General features: G+C 40.0%; 1 protein-coding gene across 3 annotated transcripts in view; it reads left to right on the forward strand.

The window, feature by feature from the left end:
* adamts3 (ADAM metallopeptidase with thrombospondin type 1 motif, 3) overlaps positions 1-27,053 on the forward strand; it is a 100,537-nt gene that overhangs the window by 6,896 nt on the left and 66,588 nt on the right. For all 3 annotated transcript variants that reach the window (XM_026343581.1, XM_026343582.1, XM_026343583.1), the window contains exon 4: positions 15,519-15,669. In XM_026343581.1, the coding sequence (XP_026199366.1) occupies positions 15,519-15,669 (151 nt within the window). The remainder of the gene's footprint in view (positions 1-15,518; positions 15,670-27,053) is intronic.

Genomic DNA, 27,053 nt, shown 5'->3' on the forward strand with positions numbered 1-27,053 from the left:
TCTCTGTGCAGCTGCAGGCAGATATTTCCTAAGTGTGCTTTATTCCCTAAGGAGAAACAGGTGTTCTACCGCTGCACTGATTTTCTGTTGAACTGCAACATGTTTGTTTTCCCCAAAACAGATTCAGGAAAAAGAGTTACCGCACGCTTTGCTCAGTTTTGGTGAATAATACTATAATTTCCACTGACACTGTCTGCTGGCATCTTGAGTGAAGACTTACTTCTCTCAGCTCGTCAAGGTTTCAGAGTGATGCAAACACAGACGTGTGCATGACGTCAGTGATTAAAAAAGAAGCTGCACAGTTGTTCCACACTGAATTACACACTTATCCCCAAATATGATGTATAACCCAGTGTTACCACGTGGCTCTTTTGCAGCATGCACTTTTACCCACACTAGTAATGGGGCTGTAGGAATGACAACAGCTGCTTTTGGACTGGAGGAACCTTTTGTAGGTCTTAGAACTGTTGGAGGATGGACCCCCTTTTTTTTAATGTCCCCTACGGACAGAACTGACCTGAATTGAGATGAATCATTGATTGAGCTTCATGTCTTTAAAGAATAATAAGGTGTTTCTAAGTCAATATGTTCCCACAATGCAGCAGTTATGGTGAAGTGGACTGCGATCCCTCCTCTTTATTACGTTTTGATTTTTTCCCATTGCGATACGTTACCCCTTAGGATTTAGAATATGCGGGCAGTGTATCCAAATGAAGTCTGTTTGATCTTACATCTTCAGCACCATGAGAACCGGTTCTCTCAGTGGTGTTGATTCAGTACCCGTTTTATTAAATATTACAGAAGTTCGAGCATCCAGGACACTCTTGAAAAATAAGAATTTTTAATCTTACGACAGTCTGCTGATAACACAAAGCTTACAAATAATATCTACAGAGGACTAAAGATAAACATCATCCAGCTTCTGTCACTTCACTGTTTCCACTGGTGGTGCAAATGGTTTTTGTAGTTGTATGTAGTTGTCGAAGGAGCTCCCCGGTCAGATAGTCCGTAGACCTGATGTTTCAATCCAGATTCAAATATCTCACTATCTGTTTGATGGATTGACATCACATTTTTCCCAGATATTCATGGTCTCCAGAGGATGAATCTGAATCACATACTGTATATACTTCGTCTTATTGTGGTACCACCAGCAACAACATCCAGTGAAATATTCTATATCTACCAATTGGATTGACATAACATTGTCTGCAGACATTCATGATTCTGCAGTTTGAACCATGTTGGACAGTAACCCACCACAGACTTTAAAATATTTTTATCTGTATGCAAACATGGCTGCAAACATGGCTGCAACATCAAGTGCCGCCTCTGTATCAAGAGGCATCAGTGTACAAGCCCCTTCAGGACCACTTAAAATTTGACACATAGATATGATGATTGGGAATGAGAGTGCCATTTTCTCAGAGAACGACCAAAGGGTCTCAGCAGGTGTTCACTTTATCCTCTCCACATTGCACGTGGAACACGGCATCACATGTAGAGAGAGGTTTTGACAGTGTTGCTGAACAACAAGAGCTGAAGCAAAGGGTGTGAGATTGCTCTGATTTTGAGATGGTGTGGGAAGAATTTCATGAATAATGACTGACTTTCCCAGAAAATCTACTCAGACAGGAAAACCAGATGATGACAACATTCAGGATTTCCCCCTGAGAGATTAGAAACTTACAGTAAGTGGAACCAAAAAGTTATTTTTCTCAACAGAGGAAATGTAAAACCTTTTATGCAACTACAAACCTTCCTAGTAATGATGATAAGTTATAAAATAACAGCATATATGAAGTGTTTTATACAGATAAGATCTGTCAGTCATAATAAACACAGACCTATCAAACACACAAATGAGGCATTAAAATAATTGTCATCCGCAGCTACTTGGAACTGCAGTTAAATTATACTACATAAACGTCTGTCTTTATTAGGAAGTATTAGAAGGAGTTGTTAGAGTTTATGACGTATGATGATGGGAAGTACTGTGCTTAATTTAGGAAACAGAGAGGTAACATGCATCTTCGGTTGCAAAATTAGATGCAGGAACAACAAAATGGTACCAAAAATACTGCTTATTGAAAACTCACAGGAAATCTATTAAAAGCATTTTTGTGAGGCTCGTTGAGTCAAAACAAATTTAAACTAAAGCGGGAAACAAACAAAAAAAAAAAAGTGGCGTCAGTCCCAACGTGATGTGACGAAAATGGTAAATGAGGCTTTTCCTGTGTTTAAGGATCTTGTGAAACAGGCAGTTGACCCTTCTAGTGAGTTATCTTAAAGATCACAAAGATATTTAATAAACGAAATGCAGTAAAACACAAAAACATACAAGCTTCACACTTGATAAGCTGGAAGAAGAGCTTGACAAGTTCACTTCCTTAATGACTTAAAACATGATTGTTGTAATTCTTATCAAACCACAGAGACTGATTTGTTGCTGTCTTTTACATTTAACCCCAACAATCTGTTTATATAATATACAGATACAGATGTGATTCTCTTGTGCATAATGACTTTTGCTTGATTATTTTGAAAAATAAACATAAGAAGCAATATAAGGACATTTTGTGTTTCAGGCTGACATTACTTTAAGAGGAAACACAAAAGAGTCTTCATATGAAATAAATATTGCATCATGACACATGTAATGTTCAGCTTTTTTTTTTCTTTTGCTCTTGGAGCTCCCATTTCAGACTGTGAGGGATGTTCTTAACTAATTCTGTGTAAATAAGCCAGGATATTCACATTCAGCAGCAATTTATCTTATGACACCAAATCTAAAGGTCATGTGTTTGCAGTTTAGTTGCATAAGAACATTATTTTTATAAGACAGGGTTATAATTGCACAATAAACCTGCAACAATGCGTTCAGTCAACTTTTATAAAGACTGCCAGGGTCATGGATGAACACAGTATGAGTGTAGGAATGTTGATACATGTTTTTCCTCTTTCCAACAAATGAACATAGCATCATTTGTTGTAAATAGCATCTTTTCTGGCTGCATTGATGGACGTCTGCTTAAAATATCATACCTGCAGTAAACAACTGCAGCATCTCCATTAAAGATAATCTCTAAAAATAACACAGTGACAAGCAGATGTCCTGAACACAGATAATGGAAGTTTGACCTTTAAGTCAGTCTTTTGCACTGCAGGATTCTGCCATTTCCTTTGATTGGAGCGCGAGGAAGCCGTTCATCACTTGGGCAGATTCAGACTCTCTCCAAGTCTTTCTTCCCTAAGACATTTATAGTTGAACATTGCAGGAGATTCAAGCCTGAGAGAGGCCGCACAGGATGTGAGAGTTTTGCTTTGTAAATAGCGTTGTGGCAGGATGTCACTTTGAAGACGCCAGCCGCTATCAAGGGTCAGTCGCTTTGCCCAGTGGGGAGATGATTTCAGAAGACTGCTGCACAGCACTTCATGAAATCACAGCAGAGTGTAGCATAATATCAGTGGTTATTTGGGCTTTAATGGTCAAAAATACGCATTGTGGATAAAATTGGAATTTAAAAGTAGTTATGTTTTGCTGCTCAAATTTATTTCTGAGCTGTTCACATCAGAATAGGACCTTTTACAGTAAACACATTTGGATATAATCAAAGACCTGCCTTAAAAGAAATATTATTTGTGTGCAAAATCAGTGAAAAGCTAGTGTTAGACAGCACCACAGTACAATAAGGATTCAGGATGTTTGACAAAAAGCATTACAATCTGATCATACAAATGTTGTGACATATCAAACACTATTCATTTGGACTATTTTGGCACGTAGTCAGGAGCTAGTGTGTGCTTTTTTTATGTTCCTCTATGACTGCAATCATTTTTCTATTCTTTGAACATCACAAGAGGACTTAATTTGCTGTAAACTGCCATGATTAGTGCTAGATGAAATGTTGAGTGGCTGTGGCGCTGGACAAGACACTGAATGGCAGCTGTGCTATGGGATAAACTGGTTGAATCAGTTCTCATTGCTTTAAAAAGCCTTAATCAATAGAGAACTGTACTCCAGGAGCTGTTCAGAATCACTGACATATCTGTAGAAATCATATATTCATTAGCTCACTATATTACCATGCTATGCTATGAATACCATGAATATCATACACTACACTCTGGATCTTTACTGTTGTTTGCAACGTAAATGCAAAGCCTGCAGGACTGCATAGCTCAAGATCAAACACACACCAACCCGGTGGTTGCTGATGAAAAAGCCTGTCGTTGCGCGCCAGTGGTCTTTGATCTCAAGTGGTAGCCTTAGCCCTCGCTAGGTGTGTGTTTTACTGTTTCTTAATTATAGCCAGGCTGCTGTCTGGAAGTCTTTACTGCAGCAGGCAGGCAACCTTACTGCTAAATGCTAACTAGTTATGAGGCAGATACTTCCTCTGCTTCAGCAGCAGTAACAGCGGAGTGGCGTGGGGGTGATGGTGGGTGTGGGGGTGGCAGAAACCCTTCTGGTTGCAAGGATGTCAGAGAAGCCAGGGAGAGAGATTTCTTCATGAACATGATGAAATATCTCAGTGCTGAGCGCTGTTTCCTGCCTCTTTCTGTCTCATGTGTGGAGCAGAAATTAATCTGTCAGGGTCACAGCGGAGGGCACGTTCAAATGTGGCACAAAGCAGAGGCTGCCAGCCCATTTATTTCTCATGCTCACTGCAGAGCTTTATGATAAGAATTATGCTACGAAACCCAGATCATTGTCCAACTCTGAATCCAATTTTTAAAGGAGGACTTTTTGAGCTGTTGTTTGCATGTGTTGCCTGCAGCGGTGACAGCGAATTTTATTAGACACACAAACCAGACACTCCTGCACTAGATGAGGATTCTAATTATCATTTATCTGTATGATATACCTCTGTTATATCAGTGAGGCCAGGCTAACCAGGCTACTTTATTAACTCTTTATTAAGCAGCCTCTCTAAATGTTGTCATTGCAAAAATAACTATGATGCATATAGATGGATACGTGGTCTTTCTAATAGCGTCCGTTGACATACAGTATCTCACATACTTGGTCTTGGCCAAAGTGGACGCTTTGACTGCAGACTTGTTTATGAAACTTCTCTGCAGCGTTGTGTGGTTCAGAAACTCTCTTTACACTCTTTGATATTTTCAGGTCGGTGTGTGTACCTATTATAAGGATTGATTAGACTGATGGAAATCAAAAGTCTAATCAAATCAAAGATCAAAGAACAGACTCCCGAGCTGATGAGGCTGAAATCTTGCGTCTGTCTTTTCAACTTTCTCAGAGTTGCTGGAAATCTTGCCTTCCTAGAGGTATTTCCTTCCATTTATGGGATATAATGATAGTGTTTGACCCTTGAAACACACCTGGTCTGTGCAGAGATTTATTTGTGAGGGCATGATAGTTTTACAGGCAAAGTAAGTCCATCACAAACCGAGGGACTAGTCGGTTTATGTCAGGCGTGTTTCTTTTTTGTTGACATACATGAAATATACAGCACATGATACATGTGATAAAACGTACGTGAGCAGGCAGCCAAGGAATGTGCCAGACCTCGGGATGTCAGACGTTTGTGTGTACACCATATCGTTCCCGTCCTCCTTCGATGTGAATCTAAGTTCATGCCGGGAGAAGCTTCCCATGTTGGATATTTTTGGACTTAAGGACTCACAACATAATCTCTGAATCTGTTTATTTCCAGCTACACAGAGCAGAGAAGACAAAGAAATGAGTGACCTACCTCTAAATTTGATTTGAGATGAGGAACTCCCCAATACTGTTATAAAGGACATGATGGATAATGGAAGCCAGAGCCTAAAAAAACACTTTAACTCTCCATTTTCCCCTCGGCCCACAGACATTAAAATAAGTCAAGCCACTGCCACAAGCTACATATTACTGTTGACTTTAATGCAGGCCTGATACTGGATTTATTTTGGCTGACAGTTAATATATCCTGAAGTATGTGACCCACATCTGACACCAGCGATGTTTACATGAAGCACTTGCAGATCAGCAAGAAGTATATGAAAGCATCTGACTTATAGTGAGTATTAGGGTTTTTGTTGCATCGTCTCTTCCTAGTCTTCAATCTTTTTCACCAATTAATGCTTTTATTGATATTACGTGTATAATTTGTATTAATGGTCAATCATAGAGAGGCGGACAGAAAAGTGCACCTCTGTGTAGAGATTCTTTTGCAAGTTAAAAATTTAAATGGCCAAACACATATGAACAGTACACTTTCATCTCATACAGCAATCACAACATGCAGTAATTAATTATAGAACATACTAATGGACACAGAGAACTGAAAACCCTCCAACCAAGACCCCTTGACTGAAAGACACTTAGCATCACTAGTTGTTTGTGGTTCTTTTACATCTCTGTGGTCATTTTGTCTCTTTATTATGAAATGTGTGACTGTCAAACAAGAAATATTCACAGTTGCTGGAGCTTCATGTCTCAGTGTACTAAAACTACATTGATCAACACAGACGCAGATGTTTTATAAAATACAATACAGGAAGTGCTTCTGGAACCATTACAAAACTGCTTTTAACAGTAAGAGAGGTCAAACTATTTAAATGTCAGTAGCTCGATGATATGATATGTAGGAGGAAATATAGCAGGATTCTTTGAACACACTTGTATTCAGTTGTATAATATATGATAATAATCAGTCAATGTTCATTGCTGATATATTGTGATTTGAGTTTTCTAATAGAAATGTATTTGATTTGGTGCCATATATCCATGTGGCTCAGAGCTACAGGCAGGTTTTTCTACTTCCCACTCCTCACTGAACATCAGATCTATGTTAGGAAATAAAATCAGAGCGTGCACTCTTTCATCTGCAGCATGAAATATGTCTATGTACCATGAAAGACCAGCTTTTATTTCAACATGACAAACAAACTGTTAGCTGCCTGGACGTGCCTTAAAGCAACCATGAAATGCTTCTTTAGCCTCACTCATTTGTTTCCATAAAGCAGGACAGCTGGAACCAAAACCTCCTCTTACCCTGAGTTGCATGAAGGATTTTTTTTCAGCAGGCTTTGGCAGATGGGTCGACCGCCGTAGTGACAGATACAGACAGACAGCGGCCGAGCTGACTGTTGAAATGAACCTTTACTTCGCCAGCGGCTGTGTAAAAGCTGGTCACCTCTTAATGTGTGTCATGTTACATAATCGGCTCTGCCATCCAAAAGGGGTGAAGCGCTGCTGTGTCTGTGTGATGTGTGTGAGACTCGCAAGTGTAAACACACTGAAGCCCTGATGGGTAATGCATCAGCTAGAGCATCCTTTCAGAGCAAAAGCCAGGCAATTGGAGGACATTTGAACTGAAACGCTCTCCTGAGCCTTCAGCTTAACGCCTCCTCCTGAAACGGCTCAGGCCGGACTTGATTTTTACAACGATGAGATTCACGAAGAGTGATAAAATATGCTAATGTTTTTCTAAGAGCCACGTGTGTTCAGTGGCCTCAACTTTTGGCCTCGGAGACATAAAAGAGCATTCTGGACGTGCACAGCCCCTGATATATATATATATATAAAGAAAGAAAAGAAAATATCCTTTTTGATTAGAAAAAGAAAGTGAGCCAGTTCCTCTTTGCAGTGAACTGTAGTCAGGCACAAGAGTTTTATTCACTAATAGTTCTCGATGTTCCTTGTTGACTTAGCCGAGGCTTGTTGCAGAAGCTTGACCCCAGAGCTGTTTAGGTATATGGTTTGAGGTACAGGAGGGGAGGCGCACCAAGATATGCATAGCCAAGCTGTTCCTTCCAAGTTTCTCCTCAGCAGCCGAGGTCTCGGCTCAGTGTGTGCTGCCGGTGTGCTTTTATTGATATTTATGTGTTGAAACATTTTTAATCGTGACCTATATAAACTTAAGAGGAGACCGCATTTTCTGTTGTCGTTTCAGACAAACATTGAGAACCATTCACCGGAGTGGAGTTTTATTTTTATATAAGTCAAGTGTGTGCTCCTGGCAACCTCCTCAGAGCCGTCGGTAAAGGTTTGCTCTGTTTGGTGGAGCGGCACAAAAAGGCAAAAGAAAATTAATTCTTATATTGTTTCTTTAAGTGCAGTTTGTTTCATTGACCCAAACGCTCCTTCATTTAAATATATAACTCTTTTTTTTTTTTACTTCAAACACAGATATGCCAGAAGAATGACAATTTGTCATGTTAATTTGATGTTTTAAAGTACCCTTCTGAATTATTTGTGCACATTCCTGTTTATTAAGCATTCCTTAAGAAGGTTTCTACTTCTGCTCTGTCGGGACGGACAGCACCCCCTCCCTCCAAATGATCAGAAATTAACTTGTGTATTTTTTTCCTTCCCCCTTAAAGTTCCTTTAAAGCTTAGGGATGAAAATGGCAAGTAAAGATGACGAAGGTTTGGTCACATTTTTGAAAGCAAACACACCTTTGAACAACACCGAGGGTGAAAGGTGGCAGTGTCCCGGCTGAATCCAGACCCTTTTTCAACGGTGCAGTACCTCACTTTTTTTTTTAACGAAAGCACGTTCAGACCGACCTTCTTAAGAAGTTTAGACTGAAAGAGGCTGTTTTTTGAAAAACTGGAGCCCTTCAGCTGAATCCCATATGTTTCTTTTGGCAGACGAGTGCTGTCTGCTTGGCCGGGGCTGATGTTGGGGATATTAAACTGATGGAACACAGGACTCTTGATCCCTTTTTTTGAGGGCTGTGTTCAGGTACCAACTGGCTGAGCCGCTGTCAGACACCTGCTATTGTCTCCCCTGATATTGGATAACACCAAATACTAGGTGGGAAAATCAGTCCCATTATAAACCCTTGAGAGTACAGTTTTTTTCTGGATTTAGTCTTGTTCAAAGCGTGTTTTTAAGGCCAGTCGACTCATAGTGTTTTTATAATTTGCCTGAAAGAAATACGTTTCTGCTGGAGCTGTATTTGATGTTGTTTATTAGCGGAGGATCATTCTAAGTGGTTTGGATGAATTGAATTGATGAATTGAAGGAGCTATTTAGATAATCTTTCGTGATCCACACATTAACTCACCTTAACTTGACCTCAATTATATTTAACAGACAACAAACAGGTTTGAGGGGAAGATAACTTAAATCCAAACGTTATTAATGGTACATTAAGTTAGGGTTTTGAACTCTTCGTTGTGGGTCAGATCACTTATAATTCATTCATTATTCAATTAATGAATTAGTCCAGTGTCAGAACCTTTTTGGTTGTTGATCATTTCTACTCAGGCACCTCATTGATCCCTTTAATAATAAAGGCAGGTGGTCCAAATCCTCTTGGCTACCTGTCAAAGTATCCTTGTGCAAGGCATTGAAGCCAGCTTTTCTGATCGTAGTCAGTGACCTTGTGAGTGTGAGAATGAATCCAATTGTGCAGCGCTTTGTCTGTTAAAGCAGAAATGACCTATTAAGGCAGAGAGAGTGATAATAGAAACCTTTTAATCCAGAAATGCACAGTGAAAACCTCCAGTCGAGGTCAGGGTATGAAAACAGTGACAATTGTTTTTATATAGTTGATTAATAACATAGAGTAATACCTGTCTTTTTCAAGTGTGGTCACACTTAACATGTGTGTTCAGTGAAAGAAGACACCACTACACGATTTGCATGTTACCTTTGCATGAGATATTGCTATTGCAGCTCTGCACCAAGGAGCCAGATCAGACCAGTCGGTTGCTGACCAGCAGTCTGCTTAAAATGTTCCTGTAGTCAGTTCATGCAAAGCGACCATGATGCCTTTAATCATAGTGAATGATGAGAACGCTGTGCTCACTGAGGAAATGCAAAGTACCAACACACTGCAAGATAAGAGTGATTGAACATGAATTCAATGAACCACACACTAATTATGAGCCAATCTTATCTGAGTGTTATTAGTGGATGGAGCTCGGAGGTGTCATGATGGTAAATTTAAAAGCATAACACTAATATGTATTTGATGCAATTTCAAACTGTCTGCCTTAATTTAAAACCATTATAGAAGCGCTCAAGTGTGTCTGAAAAGTAAAGAAATAGCAAGTGTATCAGCTCATTGGTCAGTTTTAATCTATATATCTATCTATAAAATGATATCACAGCTTGGAATAACACAGAAACATCCAAAACACATCTTTTTAAAGTAATAATGAAAACTTTAAACTATAAACTAACTTCTTTTCTCTTTTGGAATAACTTAGCTCGAGCACGTTTTAAATATCACTGGATCTTTTGGTCTCTGTTCCTCTAAAATCCCAGTACAGAGGTCCTATTTGATCAGGATTCACTTGATTACTTGCTTCTACAAAGGTCTTCTTGCTCTGAGGGGACAGTTCTTCCCGCTGTCCTCTAACAGTCACGCTGTCATGCTCTCTAATTGACAGATAATTACTTTATGCAGCTCCAGGAAAAATAATCTCAGTCGGGGATGTCCTTTTTATTTTATCCCATACAAGTTGATTTACTTTATAAGGAGGTTCTGTGTGACTGACTGTAAATGATAAAGTATTTATACTGTATCAACATCAATATTAAAACCACTGATTACTTCATTAGGGTCAAGTGTTGGGATATATGAGGCAGCAAGTAAACGATGAGTTGGAAATGGGGATAAAGATCCGAGTGACCGTGACAAAGGTGATTGGTTAGATAACTGTGTCAAACCATTTTCAAATCATTAGGTCTCATCTGTGACATTTCTAATTGATAGTACTGTACCACAACAATAACAAATCAGCTTGATCACTCATCGTGAACCCAGCAGCACACAGTTTACAGTAAATTCATGTCTTTTTGTTCCTGTGTTTCCTCCTAGAGGCCAAACTGTCCCACAACAAACACAGTTAGTCAATAGTAATTGCATTATTGTTGCAAAGTCACTGTGACAGTCCGCTGTGACTCTTACAAACCGCTCGCTACAGGACACAGGATGTGCATCTAACTGGGGTGAGTCCTCCTCAGATGGATGGAGGCGGAGGAAAAAAATGGGACGAGCTAAAATGTCTTTGCCACACGTTAAAGCAGTGATAGAGCATCTGTTAGCTAAACTGTTTGTATGGTTTAAAGGATGATGTCCATCGGTTGTTCAGTCTGAATTGAAATATGTTGTCAGTCATTGACAATCTGTGCAGTTTAAGATCATCATGGAGTCATGAGGCTGCTCAACTGGCCCAAAATGGTTTATAGTAAAATTAGGGCAGTCAAGCGATTAAAAACTGTATCTAGTTAATTAGATGCTCTGGGATTAAAGAATCAGTCTACATCACCATCATACATCCATTTTGACCATTTCCTTTTTATTGATGCATCATATTTTTTCTGTAATTAACGTATTGAAATTGTAATTGTTATATTATCTTATTTCAACAGTTTGTAATGTTCACTCTCAGTGTGCGATAAAGAGATAACATCACTGCTGTGCAGGATTTTTACTCTGTCTTGGTTCAAATTCATCTGAGTGATGCTAATGTATCCTGTTTCAGCGCATCCTGGTTCGGAAGAAGATAAAATTTTAAATAAGGCCGAATAAGCCATCCTGCTAATTGTGTGTGACTATTATCAGGAGGAAATTGGAAGATAGCGATGCCTTTTAATGCAAACTATCTGCTTTACATACTATAGAGACAAAAATGATTTCAGGACAGCTGCATCCACTTGTTTATATGACCATTCATTTAAATTGGTGAGAGATCAGCACGTCCTTGGGTCGACACGGATTAGCACAAAACCTTGAGATGGGAGCATTTCTGTTTTTTTAACACACAACTACACAACCTGTTTCTGCAGGATTTGTATTTACATAGCACACTGGTCTTTGTTTTAAGAGTTTACAAAGAGCGAAGTAGGGATTTAATGAGCTGTTCTCTCTGTTATACTTGTGTTTATTTTCATCATCGGCAAGCTTAGATACAAAGGTTTAAAACTATGGAAACAGCCATTAATGCACATATTGATTAACGCTCTGCTGTGATGACATTCTCACACATTGCATGAGCAACTTTTAAAGGAAAAAGCATCATTAAAGTGCAGACTGTAGTTGTTTTACAAACAGAAAGATCGTTTGCATCATTTTAACAATCTCCAGTTGTGTTTCAAGCTTTATAGAATATATAAAAGTCGGTCCTCAGTCAGTTTGATTAAGCTTCTTTCTAGAAGGATGTTGATGTTTAAATTTAGGTCTGGTCTACTCACTGTTTGGCTGCGTCATAACAAGAAGGTCGCCTTTCCACTTGATAGAAGATGTTCGTGAGATGGTCTGAATTAGACACCGGTGGACAGCATTGAAACTTTAATCCAATTATCCGTCTGTTTCTTTTTTTGCACAGCCTCAGAATCCCACCGTTACCAGAAGACATGCTTTAATAGGCCTGTAGCCTAATTTATGCTGCGTGTTAGAAAAGACATTCACTTCTACACTCTTCTTGACTTTCTTATTGGAAGAACTGGTCCTAGACTGAAGTGTTGACCTCAAATTTTTTTAGTTTGGCATCCGACCTCATTAACTTCTGAAGCTTTTTCCTCTGTTTTGACTCTTTGCATGAAGTGAATCAGTGAATGCGACGCTAAATTAATTTCAGTTGAATATAAAACATGCCTCGCGGCCCTGTCACTGTCAGCATGCCAATCTTAAGGTGGATCTCTTTTAGCTGTGAGGGAGGAGATGAGCTCAGAGTAAATAAAGGAAAAAGCTAAATGACAGGATGGCTGCAGTGCTTGGAATAAATCTGACTGGATAATCCGCTGACCTTCTACCTGAATACTTGTGCATGTGAAGAATTGGAAATCGGTATATATCGCTAGACATACTGTATTACAGACTGACAATGTATGCTGACATAGAGAATATTTATAAGCTGTGTCTGTGAGCAATGCCTGCAGGTGTAAGATAAATGTACACAATAAGCCTAGAAAGAAATCCCTGCTGCAGAAATGCTCAAGTCAACAAGGCAAGAAACACAAGTTTAGTAAAATCGTTCCACAAATTTGCTTCATATTGTAAGTGGCAAATGGAAATAAGAATTAAATTTGAATATGATTTTTATTCCTCTTTTTGACATTTACATCATCCTGCAGGGGATCCTGTTTCCCTTTCATATTGAAGAGGTGTCAAACATCACTGGATCTATCCCATTCTCTCTCCTCCTGCAGCTCATACATGTTTTGTTAAGTCCTAGCTCTTATTATAGCTGTCAAACATAGATTGAATTTGAATATGAGCTGAATTTCCTGCAGTAAATTGTTCATAGGATTCAGGTTCCTCTCTGCTGTGAGTTTAGTACTAGCAACATGCTACTGTGGATTAAGTCTTGACATTGCTCATGAAAACCTGCAGGCCTGTCAGTAAATTCAATAAAAGTACTTTAATAGTACTTCACAATTTATGTATAAGAGTGGGATTGAATTCTAAGTGTGTTGTGAACAAACACACTGTGTGTGATCCCGAAGGTGCTGAGAACTAAATGTGACCTGGCTGACTAACAAACTTCACAGATCCTCTGTGCCAAGCTGTGGGCCTGGCTGTCACACTATCTGAAGATGAGCAGTGGACTCACTAATTTGTTTTATCTACTTGTAGATGTGTGATTGGAGATGGGAGTTGAATCTGTACCAGGTCTTTAATATACCTTCCCACACAAGTGTCTGCGTTGCTGAATTAGAAAAGAGACAAACATTGACCGTAAAGGTTTCCTGCAGAGGTTTTGCTGATCACCTCATTCCTACCAACTGAACGTGGTGATAATATGTATGTGGAGCACACGCAAACCTTAATGAACCCTATAAACAGTAAAACATGTGAAATACGATGCAGAATTATCAGTTGCTAGCTAGGTCTGCGTGGTAAATTATGCAAAAGTGTGATGTTAAAACTGGCATTTACTTCAAACACTGGGTTTTCATTATAGATTTTAAAATATTCCCAAACTAAACATTGCAAATCTTTTATTGGGAACGAACTACATGTTCGTTAGGCCTCAAGCACACACTGTACACAACACACGGTCTGTGCAGGCCTTCAGTGTCAGAGAATTTTAGTTTCAAACACAAAGTTTATCGTATTCGGGTTTGTAATGCGATAAAGGACGAGAAGCACAGAGAGAAATCACTCCAAGTGACAGGTGGCAGAACTGCTGTCAGCTACATAATCCAGGTTTGATGTTCTAGCAGGGAGGTTGTTGCCAGACAATCATTGTCCCTTTAAACTGTAACAAGTCAGACCCACATGGCATCAAGGTTGCTTATGATCTCACTGTGCGAGAGATCATACACCGGTACAACACATTATACACAGTAACTACGATTGCTGTGTGCCCGACTTGGTCGAATGGACGGTGAACCTTGTCATTTCAATTTGCTAGCTGACTGTTCATCTATATGAAGCTCACCACAGTGTATAAAATGCACATTCTGCTACGAGTCTGGTCAGTAGCAGCAGGAGGAGGAGGAGGAGAGAGGGAGTGTTTGGCTGATTGGGCTTGTGGAAGCTGCAAAATGAGTTCACAGTGTGCATGTTGATTCCAAAGCACCATATGTGCACGGTCCAAGAAAGTGTAAGTGAAGAAGCCAAAGCGAGGTAAGACCTGCGAGGTGCAGAAGTGGAGCTGGACTGTCCGACAGACCGGCCGAGAGCTGGAACAAATTTCTCTGGAGCTCAGAGAGAGGCGGCTCTGTCTGCATACAGGTGCACAGTAACCTTTTTTTTCCTGCCAAGACAAATCTCTAATGGATGAACATGATTGTTAAACATTAAATCATCATCGCCGCTGTCTCACTGGATGCGGCTAGTGTTTACAGCAGCAACGTGACAAGTGTTTGAGGTGTTGCCGAGCCCCGATGAGCAGCTCTTACACATTTTACATTTATGTCTTTGACGAATCTAAACATTGACTCTGATTTTATTTTCATCCTGAATTGCATCTTTGACAGCTGTGAATGGCACATTATAAACGTGTGTGCAGGGGAAATGCACAGTAATTACAGAAAACTCTAATAGCTGGTTTAGAAAAGTGGAATCTCATCAAAACATGATAGATGCCACACGCTTTAGTGCATCATTTGGATTTGATGAGCTGCACTGTTAGCTGGATGTCCATCCTAAACAACGGGCATGACTGGCTTCTTATTGCAGGAAATCTGAGGAGAGCAGGTAGCCTTCGCAAAACAATTTCGTTCCAATGTGTCACTAAATGGTGTGAAGCTTTCTGATGCTCACTGGTAGCTGCTGTGTAACCAGCTGATAATTGGACATTTGCAGGAAAAGAACCAACACAAACAATGTCCACAGAACAACACGTAGCAGCATCCCACAGGAAAGATTCAACTCCATTCAAAACAGACAATTAGTCTTTTAGTGTTCTGTACTGTGTACATCTGTTTACTTTGGGTCTTTTTAATTTTCACCAGACAACGTGACCAGAATTTTAAGAACCTTTCCTTGAATTTAGACAAAAATGCTGCTGTTTCATTAATCATGAGTGATTTTCTTTGAGGAGATTAAGAGATCTAATGCTTCTTTAATTGGATGAGAACTGATCTGGCGTTGTGTTGCAGGCTGGGATGATCCGCACTGACTCAGATGAGTACTTCATAGAGCCGCTGGAGAGGGGGACTCAGGAGCTGGAGGACCAGGGAAGGGTCCACGTTGTTTACCGCAGGTCGGCTGTTCTTCAGGCCCCCTCCGACATCTCTGTGGATTACCAAGGTAGGATACACCCCCAGAGCGGGTCCTCAGGGTGTTATTAGTGCTGCTTCAAAGTTTCTGCTTTTAGTGATGATTCAGTCATGGGACATTGTGTTCTGGATTCTTGGAAGAAGTAAGGAGACATATTTAGGCTACTATAATAAATCAATGAATTAATTCTTTTTTATACTGTGTTGCTATAATAAGTTAATCCAGTCGGCTGTTTAAAGCCTGCTGCAGGTTTCTTGTGTGGGCCTGGTGCTTGACTGTCTAAACTCTGTGGCAAGCTTGTGCACAGCAATTGTTGCTGATTAGGTCATTTGTCAGAAGGAACAATTACTGAACCACTTTCTTTTTGTCTTGTTTCTCTCACACACACTGATAATAAGATAATTAACATAGTTATAGTTATGACCAATACAGCAGGTGAGAGCAGGGTGTGCACAGTCTCCTACAGGAAGCACGTTAGACTCGTATATTACCTGGTGTCAAGCTCCAGTATCACACACGTCAGTGGTAAACACACATAAACACACAATACTTTACTCAGAATACACTTTTCATTTTTTATTTGAGTCCACTGCAGCTTATTTTTGTCAAACAAATGACTGTTTACTCTACTGCTGCTACTCTTTGCTTTTGCACACTTTACGATTTCTATACCAAACAAAGCGTTGTTGCTACCAAATGTTTAACGTAGCATGTCCACTGTGAAGGACAGACCAGAAAATATTTATCAAACCTTTGAGTCACTGTGTATTTAGGAACAACAGACATCTAAATATACTTCTATATAAATATATAATAAACGTGCCAGTAAGAGTCACAGTCAGTGACAAAGAGTTTGACATCAGAGGTGTAAACGGTGCTGGAATAGTTGTTTGAGCCAAGCAGGCTGTATCATTACTGAAGGTATTAGTGTTGCATTTCTACATGAATCATCTGACCTGATTACTGTTGTAGAACTTAAAGAAAGGTACCTAAGAAAAAGAGCAAAGTGTGATTAGAGATCTGCTAAATTTAACATTTCCAAAGTGTATTTCAGTTTCTATTTTAGAGCTATCAGACGCACAAGCTCTGAATATTGCTGGAAGTTCAAGTGAATCCTCAGGATATTGTTGAGTTGATTAATACATGATGGAGGAAACATCTGAACTTATGAAGGTGTGAACGAGGTTGTAGGAAGGTGCTGTTGAGTTGACCACTCTGTAGGTGCAGAGATATGACCAGCGGTGCGACGTGTGTCCTCTGGACTGGGCTGAACAAAAATGAGACACGCTTCTGTAGTTTGCAGCATCTGCAGAGGTTAAATTGGACATGAAGGCTTTGTGTTTCTTATTTATTAATAAGCCATTAGCAAAACGTTATGTTATCTAAAAGTAAATTGATCTATCAATAATAAAAAAGGTTTTTTGTAAGCTATCAAACCTTCAGTTGTGAATATTTATAACGTGTTTTTGAGGGATTGGTGTCTCTCAATAAACAGACTGAGGGTTGTTTTGAACATCACATCTTTGTGTCTCCACTTTAATACTGAGTAATAGAACAAACCTCATAAGTTGATGATATATCAGACACAGTCAAACCTTCACTGCTTCTTCTACTGGGCTTCATTTTAGTTGGTTGACTACTGATTTATCCCCAGATCTCAAAGAAAAGAGGGAGTAAAGGGGAAGTGTCATAGAGCATAACATGGATAATGGGTTAAAAATAATAAAATTCATAAGTAGTTTGTTTGTTAATAACCTTGTGTAGAGTCTTTATTTATTTATGAATGAGCACATTAGGGTTCCAAACAGTACACATGCAGCTTTTCCTTTCCAAGTAAATACTTCTCATGCACTTCTCGACTCAGAACGCTCAAATATCACACTCGTTAAAATCTAAATTGGCTTCTCTGTTGGCTGCTCATGATGTTTTATCTGTAGACGCAAGACGTGCACAGCTCTTAATTTGATCGATCGGAGACCAGCAGGGAGGGATAAGCAAAATCCTGGTATAAATCACCTCAACACGGCTGTTACAAGCAGCAAGCGACAATCTTCTGCTCTGAGAATGCTTTTATTTGAATTATTCATGGAGAAGAAAGGGTTTAGTATGAAGCAGTGCTGATTGTGCAGGAGGCTGCTGGTGTGTGTGCAGCACTGTCATCAGTTACTGTGAATGAACGATAAATGGGCAGCTGATTTTATCAGCTGCACGGAAGAGTTGTGTGTGTGGTGATGGACAGAAACCAAATATAACATTTGTACATTTGGCCAATGGATGATCTGCACTTAGACCTTTTTCTTACCATTTACATTCACTCATTTGGCAGATACTTTTTATCCAAAGCAACCTACACATGAGGAACAAGGTGCATTCAGGCGGCGGCCCACTGGAGGCCACTTGGGGCTCAAAAAGACACTTTGACATGTGGTGCTGGAGATCAAACCACCATCCTCATTAAGTGTAAACTGTTTTTTTAATCTACGGTTTCACATGTTCAGTCCTTTTAGAGAAAGCTGCGCTCTTCCTCTGGCGTGTTGTTGAACCAGCCATGAGTAACAAAACTGTGCTGTGCACTGATTGTAAACAGTATATTTGTGCACTGACGTGACCTTTAACGAGTCATTACAATCCCTGTTCCACCCTCTAAAACCCCAATAGACTGTCAGGGGAACAGTTTTGTTCCGCTGCTCCTACATTTCTTCAGAAAATCAGTTCCATTCAACACTTCTCATGTTCATCACAGAGTCTGCAAATACTGCTGTATATAAATAAGATTTATTCCTCAGCAGTGGCAGTTATCACAACACTCAGGCCTACTAATAACTGGGATGTATTTAGAGCTTAATGTATTTAAGCCTGATGTGTAGTGTCATTAACTTAAACAGAATCTAGCACCTGGTGACGATGGCACGTCTTCATTCTTTGTCTTTGCTCCCCGACTACTCTGTTGCGTTTTTAAATGCTTTTAAATCTAAGCTGGGAGAGAATCGTCGGCAGGAATTTGATGGTTTATTCACCCTATAACCTTGACTTTCTTTTTGTATGTCATATGTAAAAGCCTTTGATTCTTCTTGGATCTCCATTGAACGATTTTCATGGCATTTCATGTGCCTCCTGTTAATTAATCAAACACACGTTTGTGCAGACCTGACCTTTTAATCTTGATCGTACAGTACAGTGCACAAAGCTCTCCTGTTTAATATACTGCGAGCCTGTTGATATTTTCCCTTTGATGTCAGTAATATTGAATCGTATCTGTGAATCGTGAAGGACTGATCTCCAGCCTTCGAGTCAACATCCATTGTGAATGTGTGTAGAAACACAGAGGGACCGGAGAGGCTTATTGCTGCTTACACTCGTCCTGATCTCAGTGGTCTGTGTGGTTAAGGCCGTGTTTGTTTCAGCACCTCTTATTCCCTGTTGAGCCATTGTGAGAAGCTTAAGAGTGTGAGAACAAAAATGCTGAGGAAACAGCTCCTGGGTGAAATTGACAGTGATGATTATCAAAAAAGTTTTTCAGAGATGTTTTTTGTTTTTTTTACACAACCAGAACCTGTTTTTTTTAACTTACAAGCAGTAGATGGCATTTTACAGAGGCTGTCACCTATGGTGTTAAAAGGGAGGTGCATGGATTCAGTTTCCTGCAACAACATGTCCAGTGTTTTCTTCTCCTGCTTGTTTCTCTTCTTGCTCTTCTCATCCTAACCTGTCGAGGCAGATGGCCGGCCACCTTCAGCCTGGTTCCGCTGGAGGTTAAAGGGAGTTTTTCCTCTCCACTGTCGCCAAGTGGAATTTGTTGTGTATTCTAAGTAATTTTCTATACAGTAACAAGTTTGTGATAATTGACACTCCAACAATTAATAAGACACTCAAGTACTAATACAGTGTGCAGCATGATTGTACGCTGATGTAACTGGAAAACGTAGACTGGGTTCTGGTTAATCATAATAAAAGGTCCATTTTCAGGGGAAGAAAAGCATTGTTTTAGTCTGGACACAGGGCTGACATTTGAGAGATGTGAGATCTTTGTCTATTGAGACACAAAAACGCAATTACATGTGAATTTGGCCAGTCCAGCGTACTGTGGCTGTAACCTGAGATGACTGATGGGTCATCTTCTGCAGATGTAGACGGCTTCTTCGATCTCTTTCCACCATCCGCCGACTCCTGGTTAATGGCATAAACATGTTTCCCGTCCATGTTGCCACATGGCCAAAGTTAGCTCCTTATAGTGCTCTTGATTAAATATTGGGAATGAGACCATGTTTACAACAGCACTGCGTGAATTACCAGCCTAACCTGTATCATGTTGAAACAGGAGGGGGTTCTCCTCAATCTTCTCAACCACTGCATTCATAGAGGAGGGGGGCCAACACACAGGGCCCTGCTACAGAGTGGAATATCTAAAGGTCAAAAACATGGCTCCATGCAACTTTCTCTAAACCCTGTGAGTGCGTCTCATCCATGTTAGTCTGAAAATTGAAATAGAAAGTTAGTTTTTGACCCCTTGACCAGTCACAGGCTTGGAGGTGGGGGCTGTAGAACCGGTCATGAATGCCCACATACTTTGAGCCCAATGTGTTTTTCACTTTGAGCTGCTGGTGAGGGAGTATTCTCAACCTTTGATAAGGTCACCTCGACTGTGGGAATTATGCCTGCTCCAACCTCGCCTATAACAAAAGATTATCCAGCCGTATATGGAACGAGATTCTGAATAAATAATTCTCAACGCTATCACTTAATTTCTCCGTTTTAACAATTGAGTTTGTAGAAATAGGACTCTGCTGACACTCCTGAAAGTAAAACAGCTGTGAGCATTTTCTGTTTTGCTTTAAAACACGTTTCTCTGATACGAGATGCCAAAAAAAGCAAATGTAAGCCAGAGGATTACACATGGAAAGGTGTTAATAAAACATTGTTTCTTTACAGAGCTGCTCTGGATCAACAGCTTGATTCATGGAACTGATTTTTATCTGAAACGAACTCCTACAGAAGAAATGCGTCATCAAATCTAATTGAGAAGCAGTACAAGTCCTTCAAGTGGTACTTTACACATTATCTTCCTACTGTAGATCTGGACTGCAGTAGTTTTCACATACTGTGGAAATTTTTCTTTGGGTTCTCTGTTGATTTGCACAAACAAAAGCTTTTTAGCTAACTTTTGCCCTTTAAATTATATTTTTCCCTATGCTGCAGTCACTTTCTGCTCCATAACCTCAAGTTAAATCAAATGAGGTCCAAACTATTTGAAAACATGCCTGGAATCACAGAGTGAATGGGAGTGATTGTGTTGACACACGCGGCAGGTCAGTGTCACAACATCTCCTTGTGTCCTCCTTCTTAAAGGGTGAGAAGAAGCCGCTAGGGTGCATGCATATGTGAAAAGACTTGAATTATGTACACCGAGGGAAAGGCATGGTGGTCTACATGCACAATAATAAGAAAAACACATGTTTGTACTTTTTTTATGAGCAGCCCCTTTTAAAATGTTTAAATCATTATATGGTAAAGCAGCTACATTCAATGGCATGAACAGAAATACTTTCCATGGCACGGTTAATCTCACTAGACAATTGGATTCATTCAAATTCATAATAATACAGTATATGAGGGTTATTAATGAACGATCGTACGTGAACATGCTGCCTGCATACTCCACATTCTCACTTTGTTTGTGTAAATGCATATTTATTCTGTCTCACAGTGCCACCACATATTGTGCGCACAGAATCGTGCTGACAGATGGCTGTGTGTGATCCCGGGGAAATGGGAATTACAATGAGGGCTAATGTCTGCGCTCCTCAGTGTACCACTGAGATCTGATCATTTGGTAACTGGCCTGATGCCCAGGTGAGAGATTCTTTCTGTGCAGCACTTGGATATTAGGTTTTGTTTGCACATGGTAGTGAAAATAGAGTGGAAAAACTAGTGCTCGGTGTCTGGGGATGGGTCCGTGCTTTGTACATTTCAGCAGAGCGTCAGGAAAATAAAATAATAAAAATAGACTCTGAGGCAGAAAGTGATCTTTACAGTAAAGGAAAAAGGTGATTTATTTGTCACACAGATGTTTTAAGCAGAGTGGGGGCTGGCAGAGTATGAGGGAATTTGGTGAGCTGGCAGGAATGAACAACATTCAAGAAAGGAAAAGAACTGGTTTGTTGTTAGTGTGTAATCCTGCTTGAAAATGTGATCTGGCAGAGGAGTCGTTGAGTGCTGTTGGCACTCACTGCTGCCAAGCTGCACTGCTGTAATTATTAAGCTAATCACTATTTCAGCAGATTCCTCACAGAGGCCAATCTCAGCATTTCTCCTGTTAGATCTATACAAAAATGCATTTCACAGACCTGTTACAGGTGTTCGGTTTTGGCAGGTAATTATTTTATCCATTGTTGGTAGGTTTCTCTTGAATCGTGGTCCATGGGGGCAGAAGGAACTGAAGGACTTAAGCTCCTCAGTGAATGTGTTCAATGCAAAATAGGGCGCCGCTATTCACGAGCATGTGTGCCTGGATGAAAAGGCTTTTGCAAGGTGCCTGTGTGCTTGGCTTTTGCTTTTTTGCTTTTGTGTGGGGATTGAACATACACCGCCTGGTCCTTTTTTTTCTCCTTCACTTCGAATGTAGATACCATTCAGTTGAGAGATGATCAACAAAGTCATTCTCCTCTGCTGCCTCAGGATTCCTTTGATTTCCAGAAGAAAAAGCTCCTTCCACAGGTCTGCGTCAGACCGATGATGTCCGTGAAAGATGAATGCTGTTTGACCATCTGTTTTCAGGTGAAGCAAGCGGATGTTGTGTTTCATTCTTTCTGAGAAGGATTTTCTGTCTGCCAGGAGCCGGTGCCAGAGAGAGAATTGGAACATTTTGTCACTTGCTGTTGGCTGTTGTTAGAGACAGAACTATGGGGTATTGATTGTGACCTCAACACTAGTCACAAGACAGAGGATCCGGATGGTAATACCCTTGTGAGGGTTAGCAGTTGCATTCCCGAGTGGCACAGTTGATTTTATTAAGTAGCCTTTAAGCAAAGCCTGTCGCCTCCAGCTGTTTTAGTGGGTGTGTTCAGGGCTCATTAGTAGGTGACAGGTTGTTCAGGTTGGTCAGTGTGTTAGTTAGAGACTAATGGTACTTTCCTCTGGGTGGGCTTTACTGTAATTACGACTGCCGGCTGTCCAGAATGCATACATTATGTATATATTCTTTCAGTCCACATCAGTATGGTAAATACGTGGCAATAAGACTTAGCATCACTTCTTTGCAGCAGCAATAATTTGGCTTTTAAAGTAAAAAAAAAAAAAACATGAATTCGACTCACACAATCAAGAGCATCAACTCAACTCACCATATTTAGTTCCTCTGCTGCACTGAATCATGTTTTTATTCCTCAGCTTGATGCCTTCTCACAGGTAATGGGGGTCTGCAGGTGGAGAGCTGACATTTACCGCTGTTGCTGGTGCACATCCGCTTCTTTGGAGCTTTCCTGCTGTTTTTTCTTGTTTGTTTTGGTTCATTGGGGCCCTTTTGAACTCCAGTCCCATTAAATGCATGACTGGATTCAACGCACGAGTGTTTTGCAGATAATTTATGTCTGATTCATATCTTTGTGTTTTAAATATTCAGATAACAGTTTGGTGAATTATTGCTGTGCATGTGCTGATCTAGTGCATGTGGTCCTCGTTTCATGGTTTGGTTTAGTCCCTGCACTAAGACTCAATCCTGCTAAAAGGATTTTTCAAGATATGAAATAATGTGTAGCTCTCATTCAGCCGTGCAGCATAAAAACAAAAGATGATGCATAACATGTAAACTGCTGCATATTCATCTTGTGAACTAATTCACTCTTGTGCTTGCTGCACTGAGCTTTATTTAGGAAAAAAGGTTTTGCTCTGACATGTTGTGATAACAGCAAATTAATCTTCCGAAGAAGCTAATAGCTTTTCTTATTTCACCTTAATGGCTAGTGTTGTTGTTACACATGCTCTGAGAAACATTTTTTTAAAAAGGCACATCTTGGTGCTCTCTCCCATCAACCTTTCACCCATTTTAAATTAAGCTGAACTCATGAAAACATTACAAATCTATGTTATCTTGAGGTGTGGTTTTTAAATTACACTGTGTGAGGTGTCAGCACTGATCGGCGAAGCAATTTACCTCGAGTAAATAAAAAAACGTGCAAGGCTATCAGGTGTTTGCTTGGTGCCGTTAGTGTTTAATGTGCTGTAAACAGAAGTAATTTTAATGATGTCAGATGTTCCTCCCCGCCCTTCAGGAGCATGTGTCTGTGTGTGTGAGATGTCTGAACACGGGAGCTTTGAAGTCTCCTGCAGATTCTCAGCACTCGAAATCAATTCACATTGCACAGATAAAGCTAAATCTAACAGAAGACCCTCTCTGTTCACTGTCGTCAGCAAAGTAAACAAGTCCTTAATGAAGCTGATCACGCTCCATCATCATTCATTCCCATCCTTCCAAGTTGACACGATGAACCAGCCGATTGAGAAGATACTTTCCCTATTGCCTCACGTCTTCACAAGTATGAACCCTGAATGCATCTGATGTGTTTTTTCCATTTGAAACCTGGTGATAATTAGCGACTCTGTCCCGCGCCAAGGATCTGGAAGCAGAATGGAAAAGACCTTGGGAGCTAGGAGCAATATTTTTAATCGAAAAACGTTCGGTTGTGTTCTCTTCCCGAGTCGCTGTGAATCATCCAGTCGCTTTCCAAAAGTCACATGGCGGCTGGAAGGGACTAATGAGCATCTCTTTCTTCTTTACATCCAGCCTGCCTTGTAACAAGAGCCAAATACTTAGAATTCTTGTTGCTTGTTGTTATACAACATCCACTGGGTCCTCTGCAGAGCACTGGAAAGGAAAAGAGACAGGATTGCAGCAGTTTGTGGGACATGGAAAGAAATTTGTGTGTTTAGCATTCCCGGGTGTTGCAACACTTAAGTTTTCATTGCCTGACTGAATGGCATTGTGTAAGAATCTGAGAGCTGCAATAATTCTGCCCATATGTCTGGAAATTACACCATGCACATCAAAGAAAGAGCCCAGTACTTGTCTTGTGATTGAATGTCTTTGCTGTAAGTGTTTCTTGAGGTGGGAGACGTTAATCTCAAACGTTTCTGTTATTTTTATTTTAGGACAAGAGCTATGAAGTTTTTATTGTTGTTATTATACTGTATTTCTTAATAAACTGATGTAATTACGATTAGAGATGTTTTGTTTTCTAAAATGACCTGAACACAGGGTCAACTCTCAGTCTTTAACAAGATTTATTAAGCCAACAACTGGCTCCTTATAAAAGCAGTGAGGTGAATCAGTAAAATTATATATAATATGCAATGATTTGATTTGTCGATATACTTAAATTGTATAAAAATGTGTAAAAAATGTATTGTTGTTTGCTCCGACTAGATGTCGAGGGGCAGGTGAGAAATCCACAAAACAGCTTCAATATGTGACTTGAAAGAGAAAACCGCAGCATGCGATCCAACACTTGTGGTCTGTAGTGAGTTTAGGGACCTGTCGTCCTCGCTTTTCAAAATCCCATTACTGTACAGTTACAGTTTGTTTGACCCCCTTAAAATCTCTCTAAACCGTGTCCTTCACCATCCATCTGGAGAAGATATTCACAGGCTCATTCATGGTGCCTGCATGGATGAGCCTGTTAATACTGTGGTCTCGTAGCGATTGAGCTTAACAGGAAGCAGAAAGTGATTTATAGGCTTTTCAGCTCAGGTTTTGGCTTTTAAGAAACATAGATCCTGTTCCATCTTAATGGATGTCGTGAACCAACAGATACAGTGCAGAATGCAGCACTGCATTTATAAACCAAAACCGAGTTGCAAAGAGGATGCTGGGTGGAAGGTGTACGAACACGATGTACTGTAAGACCACCGAGTTCAACTCCACAGTCTAGTGTGTGGTCTTTGCTGCTAATGGAAGGTTTAACTCCTGTAATTGTTGCAATGCATGCAAACAGTTAACATTTGAACTGACAAGATGAAGCTTTGGTCTGGCCAGACTCTAACCTCATCAGCCAGACATGATGAACCCATCAGGGAAATCATCATCAGTGAAATCAGCTGCGGAGGCGATTAGTTGGACAAACATCCAGACTCAGTCCTCTGAGTGATGCCAATATGATAATATTTCATTTCAGAGTTTATTCAATCAGTCACTTGGTTGATTTGTCTTTCTGTTTTCACTGCTGCCAAGAACTGATCCCAATTAGATTGGAGTGGATTATTAAATTATATTAAAGGTGGAAACACATTTGAAGTTGAGATAAAAGCTGAGGTAGCACTAAAATAAGAAATTACAGACACCTGCAAACACAACACAGAACATACCTATTATCTTAAAGTAACTTCTTAAATATTATGACACAATCATTATCAGGAAATAATTTAGTAAATTGGTTCATAGGAAAAAGAAAACATTATTTATTGTGTTCACAATTCATTAATAGACATACTGGCTCTACACCTGTTCTGTTATCTGCACAATTAAAGTTCTTGGTACCTGAACCAACACTCCACAAGTTTTATTGCAGTTTGTTCTGTATTTTTAAAGGTTTCCTGGCAGCTAAGGAACAAATAGGGTAGAAAAAAAATCCTTGGTGGAGCTAACAGCAGGCTTCATTCACATCTCTGTATCTGGGTCCATACATTTCAGCATTTTATCAGTTGTTTCGGGAAGGGGAGAGAGTGGAAACAGTTTGCCACGTGACCTTTCGACGATGACATTGGGTTGTTTGTTTTTTCCGAGAAACGGATGCAGGTCACCAAAATATATTGAACTCACTGAAAGGAAATACAGTGAGCATTTCTTCCAAAGAAGCAGTTCGCACCCTAGCATGAATGAAGCTAAAGTTTTGCTGCATGTTGTAACTGACCAGCGCCAACAAGGCCAACCATTGTCTGCATCAGGACTCTCTCTCTCTCTCTTAAATCACACTCCACATAAGTTTGATATTTTCTCGCTCAACAGTTACAACACAACAGAGAAGCATGTTTGTAACAGCGAGGCACTTAGAGTTTTACAAACTTTATGCAAGTTCAATAATAGTTCAACTCATTCTGGAAGAGAGAAGAGATGAGAACATTGATAATTCTGTTAATGGGGTTAGTGGAGCTAAGAATACAGCCTGGAAGCAGAAGGAAACAACTAGCTTTGTTTAACCTGTGTATGTACAAGGTGTAAAAGCAGCCATTAGTGGGTATGTTCTCTACAAACAGCAGATATAAAGTCGCCTGTGTAGCTTCTTCAGGGGTTTGCCTGAAGCAGTGCGACTGTTTTAATTCTGACGAGAGAGTGCTTTGAGTATGTGCCCAAAAAAGAAGAAGAGAGAGGCCAAGTACTCGAATCAGTTTTACATCCTGGGGTCTTCTAGACACTGTTGAAGTTG

Source organism: Anabas testudineus, chromosome 9 (assembly GCF_900324465.2).
Source record: "Anabas testudineus chromosome 9, fAnaTes1.2, whole genome shotgun sequence".
NCBI lineage: Eukaryota > Metazoa > Chordata > Actinopteri > Anabantiformes > Anabantidae > Anabas > Anabas testudineus.